Source organism: Rana temporaria, chromosome 11 (genome assembly GCF_905171775.1).
Source record: "Rana temporaria chromosome 11, aRanTem1.1, whole genome shotgun sequence".
Taxonomy (NCBI): Eukaryota; Metazoa; Chordata; class Amphibia; order Anura; family Ranidae; genus Rana; species Rana temporaria.
In genome coordinates, this window is record NC_053499.1 from 69,212,567 (window position 1) to 69,227,047 (window position 14,481).

At 45.3% G+C, this 14,481-nt stretch overlaps 1 protein-coding gene across 2 annotated transcripts in view; it reads left to right on the forward strand.

Moving 5' to 3' along the window:
- Positions 1-14,481, forward strand: part of SNX20 (sorting nexin 20) — a 66,034-nt gene that overhangs the window by 36,310 nt on the left and 15,243 nt on the right. For both annotated transcript variants that reach the window (XM_040328705.1, XM_040328704.1), the window contains exon 2: positions 9,371-9,489. In XM_040328705.1, the coding sequence (XP_040184639.1) occupies positions 9,378-9,489 (112 nt within the window). In that variant the 5' untranslated portion in view covers positions 9,371-9,377. The remainder of the gene's footprint in view (positions 1-9,370; positions 9,490-14,481) is intronic.

Genomic DNA, 14,481 nt, shown 5'->3' on the forward strand with positions numbered 1-14,481 from the left:
GGGCCTAGATGGTAAAATGGATCTTTAGAGTTTTGTCAGACTGTAAAATTGGCCAATGTTTTTTTATCACCATTTCTAGGGATTTATGTTGTTTGTTATATTCGGTAAGGAGTATAACAAACAACATAACGTGTCAATGTGCTTTTTTTTATTATTATTTTCTGCTTTGCCATCTATCATCATATTCCTGTCCATTTCCTTAAAGGGTCACTAAAGGAAACATTTTTTTTTAGCTAAATAGCTTCCTTTACCTTACTGCAGTACTGGTTTCATGTCCTCATTGTTCGTTTTTGCTTTGAAGTAGCTGTAATTCTGCTGTGATCTCCACACTTTCTGGTTGCCTGTTTCCTTATAACCACAGTACTGGGAGATTTTCACGGGGGTCTAAGCTGTAATTACTGTGTGTCTAAAACTCCTCAGAACCAATCAGATTCATTTTAAAAACAAAACACTACCCTGGATTTGTTTTTGTTCTGTGAGTCTTCCTGACTCACCTCTCACCCGGAACTTCATGTATGTACCTTTAAAACCGAACGTGAAACTAGAGGCACATTATATGATAGATTAAATTCAATTTTTAATCATTTTTAAAAGGAATCAGTTAACTTGTATGTCTCTATACCCTGTAAACAGTCATTTCAGCAAAAAAAAAAATTCCTTTAGTGACCCTTTAACTCAGTGGTTCTCAACCTTCTAGTGCCGTGACCCCTTGATAAAATTTCCCAAGTTGTGGGGACCCCTAACAGTAAAATTATTTTTGTAGCGTGGGTTGTCAGCACCCATGGCAAGACAAGGATTTTCCGCCCCTAACCCACGGATATTTAGCGCTCCCTGAGTCCCTTCCACTTGTACAGTATTAAAAAACCTTATGGAAAATTTTAGGATGTACTACTCTCTCTTTGCTCTCCTTTCTTTCCCTTTTATCTCTCTCACCTATGCCAAAATCTGAGGTCTCCTCCAGCCCCTCCAACTTCAAATACCTCACCAGTTAGCTGACCTCTAGTCTGTGTCCCCCATCCATGCCGTGAACTGAATGGGCAGCTGCGAAGAGGCTGAGTGGGTGGCCGCGGGCTCCAGCAACAGTCCAGCTGGGTGGCCACGGGCTCCAGGGACAGCCCGGCTGTGTGGTTGCAAAAAGGCTGGGAGAGTGGTGCGAACTTCACTAACAGCCCAGGATTCGGTGACCCCTGGCAAATCATCATTTGACCCCAGAAGGGGTCCCGACCCCCAGGTTGAGAACCACTGCTTTAACTTTATCTTTTAATACCAGTAGTTTTTTTTTCTTATATCCCTTAAGCCTTGTACACACGACCGGGATTCCCGGCAGTAAAAAGTCCACCGGGAATCCCGGGTAGAAAACCGAGAACCTGCTCGGTAACTTTTCCCCTGTACACACCAGAGGTTTTCCCGTCGGGAAAACTGCGGTGAGCTTTGGCCGGGAATCCCGGTCGTGTGTATGCTCCACTGCAGTGTTTCCCATAGGAAAACTGACAGAAAAAAGACCGCCAGGAATTGTGGCAGGAAAAAAGAGAACATGTTCTCATTTTTCCTGCCGCGATTCCCGACGGTTTTCCTGGCGGTAAAACTGCCATGGAGCCATACGCATGCGCACCGGGTGTGCCCAGGCACACCCTAATCACCCTGTGCAGCACAGCTTCCCCTGCTGCCCTGGCTCCCCACTCCTTCCCTCTGCAGCACATCTGGCTTCCCTCCTCTCCTTTCCTGCAGGCTGTTGCTGTGGAGATATTTTAGTGTGAGTGAGGGCAGGGGCCGGTAAATACCACAGCCTAGGAAAACTTCTACACCTAGCAATGGGACAGGGAGGATTTCTACTGGCCCCTGCCAGGGTCATGGCTGTAGGTCCAGAGGTGCTTTGTGAGATCTGGGAGAGGGCTTGGGTTGCTGCTGTGGAGCCTGCTGCAAGAGCTGCTGCGGGGGCAGATGGCAGTAACCAGGGGAAAGAGACTGTGCTGCATAAAAGAGAGAGAGGTGTTGTGTGCTGAGCCAGGGGGTAGAGATTTCCAAAGAGCCGATTGTCATGTGCTGCTGTTGTTGCTGAAAATCAAGCTGTAGGATTCAGACTGTTGTTGGAGAGTTACTAGACTGTGAGCTGTGCTGTGCAGAGAGAGCTTCAGTAGCAGAGAAGTAAAAACCAGAGCCGAAAAAAAGGCATCACAAAAAATCTGCAGTCTACTCTATCCATCTCCATCCTAACTGTAGAAGTAGCAGTTGGCAGGGCTGCTGTCTTAATGAGAGGGCACACCTGGGCACTGCCCAGGGGTCCCAGCTGCACGGGGGGGGCCCTGTTTTTCCCCCAAAGCAGCTGGTCCTTGAGCCCACGCTGCCCCGAAATTGGGGGCTCCATGATGGCACTAAGAGTGATAGATACACAGGGGGAGGTTGTCTGCCTCCTACCTACTTGATGTCTGTTTACCTGCACTGTCATAATTGTAGGGGCCCCAGAGCATTACTTTGCCCAGAGGCCCATGATGCTTTTAAGGTCGGGGAATGTCCTGTACCTAGGAGCACTTAACTAAATCACTAGTGCGGTGAAAGGTCTATGGCCACTACTGTGTTTTTAATAGGCTGCTGTTAACTCTGTCTGCCATAAAAAAATCTGCCAAAAGTTATTTGATTCACCTATTTCATGGATTGCAAAATGCTTTTATTGGAGAGTGAGCACTCCACCGTGAGTTAAAGGACCCAGAGGCCGGAAAGACTGAGTATTAATATTATTATTTAAGTACTTGTATAGCGCTGTCAATTTACGCAGTGCTTTACATATACAATGTACATTCGCATCAGTCCCTACCCTCAAGGAGCTTACAATCTCACATTCATATACTAGGACCAATTTTAGGCAGAAGCCAATTAACTTACCAGCATGTCTTTGGAGTGTGGGAGAAAACCGGAGTACCTGGAGGAAACCCACTCAGGCACAGGGAGAACATGAAAACTCCAGGCAGGTAGTGTCGTGGTCGGGATTCAAACCAGCGACCCTTTTTACTGCTAGGCGAGTAGTTGCTTTTCCACTGGCCAATGACTTATGCCGCGTACACACGGTCGTTTTTTGGGATGAAATAAAAAGACGTTTTTCATCATGAAAAAGAACAACGTTTTTCTAACGTAATCATAAAAGAACAACGTTTCCCACACACCATCGTTTTCTGAAAATGCTCTAGCAAAGCGCGGTTACGTACAACGCGTACGACGGCACTCTGTTCCATTCAAGCTCCCGTCTCATAACTTGCTTCTGAGCATGCGTGAGTTTAAAACGTCGTTTAAACGTAGTTTTAGCCCACACACGGTCATTTTTTGGTTGTTTTTATTTTTTGGTTGTTTTTTTAGAAGACAAAAAACAATGTGAAGCCCACACACGGTCATTTTAAATGACGTTTTTAAAAACGTTGTTTTATTTCATCACAAAAAACAACCGTGTGTACGCGGCATAAGACAGGGCTTGTGTTCTTTTTACGATTGTTCTAATGAAGTCCTATTCCTTATTAGCTTACCAAATATTATTTTCAGCGTTTTTTCCCTTTTTCATAACTGAGGAAGGCAGGAGGACCCAAACAAATCCAGTGGCTCTTGAAGTGGTAGGGCTACATAAATATATTTCAATACATACATTTTTTATTAAAGATGAAAAAATAAGCATTTCTAGTGATTACCTAGTCAGTAGCTCTTTTGAATAAGATTCTAGGGACTGCTTGTCTCAAGAAATATCTTTTAGAATGTGTCTCTTCTTGCCTAGTAGAATTGAAAGAGAACACCGACTTGGATGACCTGACAAAACTTTATTGGAACTTTGTGATGATATTAGTAATGGACAAAAAAACAGGAAGTTTGGAGTTTAAACGCCACAATTCCTCCCTTCATCAATGGCTAACATGGCAAAAAAAATTATGCTACTCTTGTGATAAATAGGTGGAACATGGAAAGTTTACTACCCAGCTGCTTGCATAATCATGCGAGAATTGTCTTGTCAAGCTAGAATTCTTGTATTTTCCCCTTATGGCCAAATTAATTGTTTTACATTTTTGTTCCAATCTGAGAACAAACTGAGAAGTCAGTTACATCAGTTGGTGCATGTTTTTTTTTTTTTCTCGCAATGATATAAAAAGGCAGCCCCCATATACTCTCAGTTAAAGATTCCATACTCCCCGATGTAGATTGCCCACATTAATAAGCCCTACCTCACAGGGAGGCTTGGCCTTCCCTTATTGTTTTAAATATTACTTAGCCCCCTAATTAGTCACAGCTGCCTGGTGGCTGATTCCAGATCTTTCCAAACTTGCTACACTTTTAGAAGCAGCTGTGCTCAATTCCTTAGGGTCCCCCATGCCTTTTACCAGTTAACAGTCCAGCGGCGGCCCGTCCAAAGAGGGCGCCCGGGCGCCGCCCCCCCTCCCCCAATCAGTAAAAAAAAAAAAAAAAATCTAAAAAAAAAAAAAAATGTTTATATAAACATGTCCCTTTAAGGAAATTTTTTTCCAAAAAAGGTACTTAGGTGCACTGTGTCCGAGCGCCGGGCGCTGGACACAGTGCTATGTGGGTAGTGCCACGTCTGTGCAATCATGGGATTGCAGACGAGGCGCTACATTGGCAGAAAAAAAATGCCTTTGTGGCGTTCTCCATCGCGCCACTTGCTTCCGGCGCGATGGACTGTCTTGTTATGGCTCGGGTGCACCCGCACGTCTCTGTGCTAGTCCCGACGTCTCAGGAAGAACCGGAAGTGACGTCGGGACTCAGTAGCTGTGTGTAGGGTTGCCAACACATCCCTTTAAAACAGAACACATATTAATTACACAGGTTCTGTGGCTGATTAAGGAGGTAATTAAACTCACTTGGTGCCTTATTTGCATTAAATTAGCCTCAGAACCTGTGTAATTCATATGTGTTCTGTTTTAAAGGGATGAGTTGGCAACCCTAGCTGTGTGCGCCTCGAAGCTGAGCTATGCTGTCTGCCAGCATGCCTGCAGTAACAGGTATGAACCCCCTCCCTGCCTAATTAAAGTATGTCAGATAGCGGGCATGTATGTAAGAGCCGGCAAACGGACCCCTTCCCGCACCCGACTTATAAAAAAAAAAACTTTGGGCAAAAATAGCGGCCGTAGCTTATTCATTTTTTTTATTTGGACCCCATCCAATCCCCCCCCCCCCCGGGCTTGTTTTTTTTATTTAATTGGTGGAAATTGCCAAACCATCGCTTATTCATTAATTTCTTTTTGGACCTTATCCAATCCCCCCCCCCCTCCGGGCTTGTTAAAATGTTATTTTTTTTATTTATTTAATTGGTGGAAATAGCGGCAGGAAGGGAACCCCTACTCCCCCCCCCCCCCGATTATTCAATTGGTTTTTATATTTAATTGGTGGAAATAGCGACTTGGGACTGGAAAGTTGCAGGATAAGTCGGACCTGATGAGAACCGTTCATATCTGTGCAACTTCAAGTCACAGTGACTTCGAAGTAGTCCGTGCATTACTTTGGTCCCACTTTGATGTGACTTGAGGTCCATAGACCTCCAGAATACACAGGCATTGCTTCAAGTCGCTGCAAAATCGCAGCAAAAAATTGTGGCAGAATCTTGCGACTTTCAGGCTAACACAGTCTGAAAGTTTGATGCGACTTAAAGCAATGCCTGTGTATTCTGGAGGTCTATGGACCTCAAGTTGCATCAAAGTGCGACCAAAGTAATACAGGGACTACTTTGAAGTCGCTGTGACTTGAAGTCGCACAGATATGAACGGTTCTCATTGGAAATCATGGGGTACGACTTGTCATGCAACGTTGAATTCCCAAGTCGCAGGACAAGTAATGCAGTATGTCCGCAGTCTCTGGTCATCTTGTGCAGTATGTCCACAGTCTCTGGTCATCTTGTGCAGTATGTCCACAGTCTCTGATAATCTCGTGCAGTATGTCCGCAGTCTCTGATAATCTCGTGCAGTATGTCCGCAGTCTCTGATAATCTCGTGCAGTATGTCCGCAGTCTCTGATAATCTCGTGCAGTATGTCCGCAGTCTCTGATAATCTCGTGCAGTATGTCCGCAGTCTTTGATAATCTCATGCCCATTTAGAGTCCTTCATAACTAACAGTGTAATTTTTTAGTTTGTTTGCGCCAATCTGTAAGCCTGCGCTATATGCCATGATTTGTGATGCTGGGGCTATATACTCTGTGCTGTGATGCTGAGCTGTATACTCCTGACACTATGAGTGGAAGTGGAATACAGGGGACGGAGTGGGTGTATTCTATAGGGGGTGTGGCTTATGAGAAGTGGGAGGGACCAAATGTGGAGGGCGTGGTCTTGCGCCCCCCCATCCTAAAATGTCACCAGCCGCCACTGGTTAACACCTTCCATGATTACCACTCTAAGAGCCTGGAAGACGGTTTGGCATGTAGACGCTGCTCCAAGCTGGCAGTGTCATCAAACACTCCCTTGTGGCGCAATCCCTCCTTGGCCCAATTTCACATTCTTCCAGAGATGCACACTTGGCCAAAAAAAAAGGCAGCCCCCAGATCTAAAAAACATTTGAGCTCACATGAGGACTGTTTTGTGGCTGTGTTAATGGTCTACATGCCAAGCTGGAGAAAGCTGGAGAAGATGTACTTTTTTTTAAAGTAGGACCAAAGTTTTCTCCTATGGATCACAGGAGTGCTGTTACTTCTGCACTCCTGTGACCTGTTTTCACCCTACAGCGGGCTAAAGACCACTGTCAGTTGATGTCACTCAGCCAGTCCATACGCTGGATCGATCCTAACAGCAGCTGGCTCAGCCTCTCAAGGAGCTGCTGGGAGACTGAGCCAGCCCCTTAACACTCCTCAGCACTCACTTTAGAGCTCCAGTGAGTGCTGGAGGGACAGAGTATAGAGCTGGTGGCTGACAGTCACGGCTCTCTGCTGGGGGAGAACTGATCAGTCGTGTTTGATCTCTGAGTTCTCAGTGTAGAGGTGGCCGTGGTCATATGCAGCATTGGATCTGGTCTGCATCCACCTAGATGAGTATAATTTTTTATTTTGAGAAACTCATACTTCTCTTTTAAGGATTAATAAACGCAATAAGACCTTGCAAAATGCAGAAGTAGGCTGCAAATTGCAAATACTGTCTGTTTATCAGAGACTATTACAAATGGGTCACTGCCAGCACTTTCATCACCAAAAAGGAACATCTAGCAATAAGAGGCTATCCTTGTATTTGATGAACATTAAACCCAACATTTTATTCAGAACCACTGCAGCAATACATGTCATGGCCCTTTCTTTTTGGAGGTTGATGCTTCAGTTATGGAGACTGGAGCTCTAACAATCCTGCAACACTGTGGTTTGTTTCCAATATGTGTATGATGGCTGCAAAGATGTATTCTTTTGGAGACCATAGGGATAATTTACTAAAACTGAAGCATGCAAAATCTGGTGCAGCGCTGCATAGAAACCAATCCGCTTCCAGATTTTATTGTCAAAGCTTAAATGGGTTGTAAAGGTTAGTTTTTTATTTTTTAAATCGGTTCCTTTAAGCTAGTGCATTGTTGGTTCATTTACCTTTTTCCATTGATTTCCCTTCTAAATGTTTTTTTTCTTTGTTTTCTTTGTCTGAATTTCTCACTTCCTGTTCCTCCTCAGTAAGGTGTCCAGTTAACTGTTCTTAATGACTTTCCACCGCTCAGATGATGGTGGAAAGCTTACTGAGGAGAAACAGGAAGTGAGAAATTCAAAGAAAGAAAAACAACATTTAGAAGTCCCTTCCACTTTCTCTCCCCTTTTCTTTGTTCCTCCCCCTCTTTTCCTCTCCCTTCCGTGTATTCTCTATTTGTATTCCTTCTCTTACCCCTTGGGGGGGGGGGGGAGTCCTGATCAGCCAACCTAGGTGCTCTTGATCAAGGTGATTTGCTGTTCTGAGAACTGTAGTGGGGACTTTCAATGGCAACTATAATCGCAGGTAGTGTTACTCACTGTGTCTCCGGCTTCACTGTGTCTCCGACTCTGTGGCGTCTCGTAGTAGTGATGCCGAAATCAGGAGATAGGGTCTTCTCCAGCCCCTCCCGCTTCACATTTCTCACCAGTCAGCTGACCTCTAGTGTCTGCCCCCCCAGCTATGCCGTGAACTGAATTGGCAGCTGGGAAGAGGCTGTGTGTGCGGCGACAGGATCCAGGGACAGCCCTGCTGGGCAGCCCCAAAAAGGCTGGGAGAGTGGTGCGGGCTTCAGGATCAGCCCAGGTTTCGGTGACCCCCCCGGCAAATCCTCATTCGACCCCCCCCCCAGGGGGTCCCGACCCCCAGGTTGAAAACCACTGTTCTAGCAGTATATTACTGTTCTACCTGTTGGTTGTCTGTGCACTAGACAGGGTGGGTAAACTGTCTGTGTTCCCCAGACTTTCAGTATCTTGTGTGTGTTGTGTGTTTATGCCCTGTACACACGATCGGTTCATCCGATGAAAACGGACTGATGGATTTTTTCATCAGATATCCGATGAAGCTGACTTTCATCAGTCTTGCCTACACACCATCGGTTAAAAAAACAATCATGTCAGAACGCGGTGATGTAAAACGTGCTGAGAAAAATGAAGTTCAATACTTCCAAGCATGTGTCGACTTGATTCTGAGCATGCGTGGATTTTTAACCAATGGACGTGCCCACAGACGATCGTTTTTTCCAATGTTTTTTTTAACCATCAGATAATTTTAAAACAAGTTCTACGTTTTTTCACCAATGAGGCCCACACACGATCGGTTAGTCTGATGAAAACGGTCCATCAGACTGTTTTCATCAGACAAACCGATCGTGTGTATGCGGCATAAGTGTGATATCAGTTTTGCAAGTCAACTGAGGTAGAAAGTGGTGGTACAAAACATTCATTCTAAGAAAACAGGAACTATGTGCTATGGTCTAAATTGTGGTTGCAAACAAGCTGGATTGGCATACTTCACAATGATAAGGTCTGGTCTTTGAAAGATAAAGTTGATTGTGGATTGTGGCAAACCCTAGGGCCATACCCTGAGAATGCTACATCCAAACCTCCTTGTGGAGATTCTTGGAAAAGACCAGCCACTCCTTAGATAGTGTCCAGTAAGCCTTTAGCAGCTCAAATCCAAGAAAAATTTTATGTAGACATTCACCTAAAATTCCTACCTGTCACTCTGGTCCTGTACTCTGTGGCTAAATTTCTGTCTTCAGTTTTTGCTACATCAAATTTACTCCTGGAAGTTATACACAGTACATTACTTCATTTCAACCACGTTTTCGTAATTTCTGTGTTGGTTAGTTGTGAAATGTGTTCTGTTGATAAAATACACTGTAAAAATAATAAGGGAAAAATCAGTATTTCAAAATTGGTTATCTGTTGCTTTTAAGGTCACATTGTCTTTCCTACAGGGACAGTATGAGTGCCGAAGGCTCTATGGAGGATGAACCACTAAGTATACGTGATTCCCCAACATTACCAGAGGAAGCAGAGCATTCTGGGAATGCAGTGAATGATGAATCAAACAAAGGTCAGCCTTGAGAAAGCAACTCTCATTTAAACCATCGATTATTGACTTCTACAAATTACTATGTGATAATATGTAGTGCCCAACCCTATTTTATACAAAAAAAAAAAAAAACATTTCATTACATTGTGCATCCAGCTTAATATTGGCAAATTTGTGATCAATATAATTATTGTTACTTGTTATATTTGTTTGATGGCAATTGACATCCATACATGATTGATCTGGACAGCTGAATAGGCAGCCACAGAGGGGATAAAAGGTCCAAGCTATATATAAAATATTCAAAATCATACTTAGAGTTTGTATATATCCATACTAAAAATCATTATAACATGAGTAAATAGAGTGTGAACTTACAAGGAATCTTGAATTAATGAACCTTGGGAGCAAGCTGAGACTTGATTTAAATATTTGTCTGGATTATTCAAACCCGCAAGGTATGAGGGTTCACAGACCTAAACAAAAATGCGTTAACTATTAACAGAGACATATGCGCTGCTATTATTAATGATTACATTTGCTTTTTAAAGATTGTATATGTAGATATCTGATGGGGTAGCTCAGTGTTACTGTGACTTGCAGAGCTCTTGCTGTAGACTCGCCACTGCAACTTTGTTCTTGTTAGAGACTTGCCATGCAAATTTGCTACAAATTGGAAAAGTGTCAGCTACAACTTGCGCTTCGAACGTGCTCTGCAAGTGTACAACCTTCCAGTGAAAATGTGCAGCAAGTTAAAAAGACTTAGGCCTTGTACACACGACCGTTTTCCTCAAAAAATCAATCAAGAAACTTGGTGGCAGAGCTTTTTTGCCGAGGGAAAACGGTCGTGGGAATGTTTTTCATTGAGAAACTGTCGTGGTTCTCGACGAGAAAAGAGAACAAGTTCTCTTTTTTTTTTTTTTTTCTCGTCAGGAGTCTCAATTTCCTCATCGTGTTTCTCGTCGGGCTGGTTTACAACGAGAAACACGTTTGTGTGTATGCTTAGAAGCTCGCGCATGCTCAGAATAAAGTATGAGACGGGAGCGCACCTTCGGTAAAAGTAGCGTTCGTAATGGAGATAGCACATTTGTCACGCTGTAACAGACTGAAAAGCGTGAATCGTCTCTTACCAAACTTTTACTTAACACGCAGTAACATGAGATTAGCAAAAGCAGCCCCAAGGGTTGTGCCAGTGGAATCAAACTTCCCCTTTATAGTGTCGTTGTACGTGTTGTACGTCACCGTGTTTAAGAACGACAAGATTTTATCTTGACAGTGTGTACGCAAAGAAAGCTTGACAAGATTCTCGACAAGCCTGACAAGGAACTCGTCGAGGAAAACGATGTTTCTTTTACGACGAGTTTCTCTGTCGTGTGTACGAGGCCTTACAATTCATCACTGACACAAATTTGTTGCAAGTTATCCTTGCTATCTGGACATAATGGCTGACATTCCCACTCTATTTCTGAAAGCTTCTTCCAGAGGCAGGCAGGAGCAATCAACCACAGGGCTTAGGGAGACCAGACCTAAAATCAAATAGCTGCTTAACCGAGTACAGCAGAGCCAAAAACCACATTTAACCAGACTAGGGCAGGACACGACAATATATATTAAAATACCTGTACTGTTTCAGATTTGCTTTGATAATTTTTAAGCATTTGGACAGCATTACTTTTAATGGAGAGTGGATATTTCTATCTACACTATTGTTATGGTTTGGGATCAGGCTTGGAGGTCAGTGGCTGTAGGTTCACGAATATGCAGCTGCTATAATATATAAGCAGACCCCCCCCCCCCACACAGGCTCACCTAAAGCAAAGCACAGGGTCTAAGCACTAGCCAGTCTAAAGTAGAGCTCCTGATGGTGGAGATGGGTTTTGCTTTGTTCTAATGCCAGGTGGTGGACCTCTGGATTCCACGGTGAAAAAAAGCAAATGGGGGTCAGGCAACAGATGAGGCACATAAGGAAAAAGCTAAAGTGTAGTCGATGAACATGCCAAAAGCATTAGTTTGATTGGATGAGACAGAGGTGTAGTTGATGAACAAGCCAAGGTCACTAATGAGTAGTAGCTGGTTGAGATCAGATGGAAACGTAGTCATGAACAAGCCAAGGGTCAATAGCGAGTAATAGCAAAGATAAGGTCAGCGGCAGAAACATGGCTTAAATCAAGAAGTTCATGGGAAAAACAAAGGGTTTGAGGTTCACCAGAAACAAGATACAAGGCAGGACTGTCCAAGGGCACAGGCAATAAGCTTTCCAGCATCTCATGTGGAACAGTGAGAAGAGCTACAGCTAGACACAGGAGAGGTCCTGTGCTCAGATCCAGACTGATAAGGCGATTGAAAAATGCAATAAAAAAAAAGGCTGTTGACTTGACTTTCACAAGTCTGGGCAGGGCCAGCGCTACCACTAAGCAGACTAGGCAGCCGCCAAGGGCGCACTGCCACCTAGGGTGCAGCCATGGCCTGTCACCTACCCATTCCCGCTGAATGTAACCTCTGGAGCCATTGTCCCTGTGTGGCAGGTCTGCAGCAGTGTGTGCTGGAGTTCCGGAGGAGGAGAGGGTATGTCTGCTGCTGGCGATTGTGCAGGTGCGCGGGGAGGGAACTATCACATGCAGTACACTGACATATACCTCCACCGGCTCCCCCAGCTGCAGAGCTGTTCGCCGGCTCGGAGCCGAGGAGCTGGCCCGCTTCCTTCATAGTCACTGGTCAGGACTCGTGAGGGTGTGTGGCCAGCCAAGGGGTGATCCCGATTCCCGCCTGTCATTGAGGGACAGGGAGCGGAGGGCCGGCCTCAGGTATGATCGCAGGTCCTGGAGGTAAAAAAAGGCTCTAAAAATGCTGTTATGTTTTTTTATACAGCCACTGGACTGGGAGAAATTGGGTTGAAAACTTGCTCTGCCCAATATTAGAGATGGCCTGCCGGTTCGCCAGAACCGTCTGACATCTGGCGATGTTCGCGGCGGTCCGCAATGTTACATGGGTAAGAATTTTGACCTATGACAAATCCATCAGGTGCTGCAGGACAGCCAATTGAGACATTTCAGCACATGGACATACCCCCTACCTTCTAAATAGACCTGATCTGGCGGCTATCTTACATTCTGCTTTTTGTCATGCTAGGGAGAGGGTGCTGTTTGGAGCAGGGACAGAGTTTAGCGACACAAATCGCTACCTAACAGGTTCACAGAAGTCCTTTCAAGCACTGGTATAGGTGTACTACTTGCTGTGCACTGCAGTATATAGGTGTAATATACACTTATACTTTTGAATATAGAAAGCATATTCTAGTGGATTTGTATTGTGCAGCATTGTGACTGGCGGTGTATTTGGTTACTGCTGGATTTTTGCCTCTTTCACTGCGTTTCCTCTGCTACACACATAAGAAAAAAAAAATCCTGAAAAAAAAGTTTCATAACTGGTGAAATAAACCAGTGGCCCCCCAAAACGACAGATTTTGTTATATACCTTCTTCCACATATACTGCGCTTCTCTAGAGACTTTAGTCACAGGGTCATTTAAAAAATGACAGACAGAGGAAGAGGCAGGCCCTTCAGCAGGGGTGGTAGGGGTAGGGCAGGAGCACCAGACCGGAGCCAAAGTGGGAAGTGTCACAAGGTGCGTTCGATTACGTCAAAGGACACACCAGACTTGGTTGAGTGGCTCGCCACCAACACCACCATATACCCTCCGCTTGAGTCTCAAAAATTATTTTCTGATCCATCAGAAGACATTTCGGATGCGCAGCAATTCTTGGCATTGGATCAGGAAGAGGAGGTAGCAACAGCCGGAACACAGCAGTCTGGCGACAGTACTCAGATCAGCCCAAGGAGGTTGGTGCCCGCTGTTGCTGCCTACTCCGAGATCTCTACTGTTAGTGATGGGGAAGGTGACGTCGATGATGACGTCGATGATGACGTGTCTACAGACGTCACGTGGGTGCCCACAAGAGAGGAAGAGGAGGGGAGTTCAGAGGTAGAGATGGACCAGCAGATATGGAGGAGAGGCAGGCCGAACTTACATTGCACAGGAGGAACAAAGCAGACTCCTAATGTATCAGGAGCGAGCCATCAACCATGTACGGTCACATCTGGCGCTCCCAGGACGCTGGCCCATGGCTCCGCAGTGTGGGATTTTGGCTTGTTGGAACTGATAGCCAGCCAACTACTGCCATATAAACTGGTGGAGTCAGAGGAACTTGGTCATGCAGCGATTCGTTGCCAAATACCCTGGGCTCCAGGACGTCTTGTGGCAGGCCAGGAAAATCTCGGCTCATTTCAGAAGATCTTACATGGCCATGGCTCGCCTTGCTGACATTCAGCGGCGACACAACCTGCCCGTCAGATGTCTTATTTGTGACTGCCCGACGCGATGGAACTCAACATTGTATATGCTTGATAGGCTGCTCCAGCAGAAACGTGCAGTTAACGACTACCTGTATGAACTCTGCGGCAGGACAGGTTCTGGGGTGCTTGGGTTTTGGCTGCTCAGGCGCGACTCATGCAGACTTCTGCGACCATTTGATGAGATCACCAAACTGGTCAGTCACAGCCAGGGCATCATCAGTGACATCGTACCTTACGCCTTCTTTCTGGAGCATGCATTGCGTTGTGTCATTGATCAAGCTGTGAGGAGCAGGAAGATGAGGAAGTCGCAATGCTGGATGAATTCCCAGGGGGGCTACTCCACCTGAGACAATTCAACAACGGGAGTCTGAAGAGGAGTCCGAGGAGGATGGTGCTGGGGCAGAGGAGGAGTAGCAAGAAGAGCATGCTTTAAACCTTTCTGGGATCCCTGGTGTTGTCCTCGTTCTCCTCCCCCCCCATCCACGGACGACATTATCCTGGATGATGAGCAGGAGCCAGGCCAGTACAGCGCTTCCAGTTTAGTGCAAATGTGGGCCTTCATGCTCCGGTGTTTTCAGAGGGACCCCCGTATAAAAAGCATAAAGGGCAAGGACCAGTACTGGGTGGCAACGTACTTAGACCCCGGTACAAACAAAACATG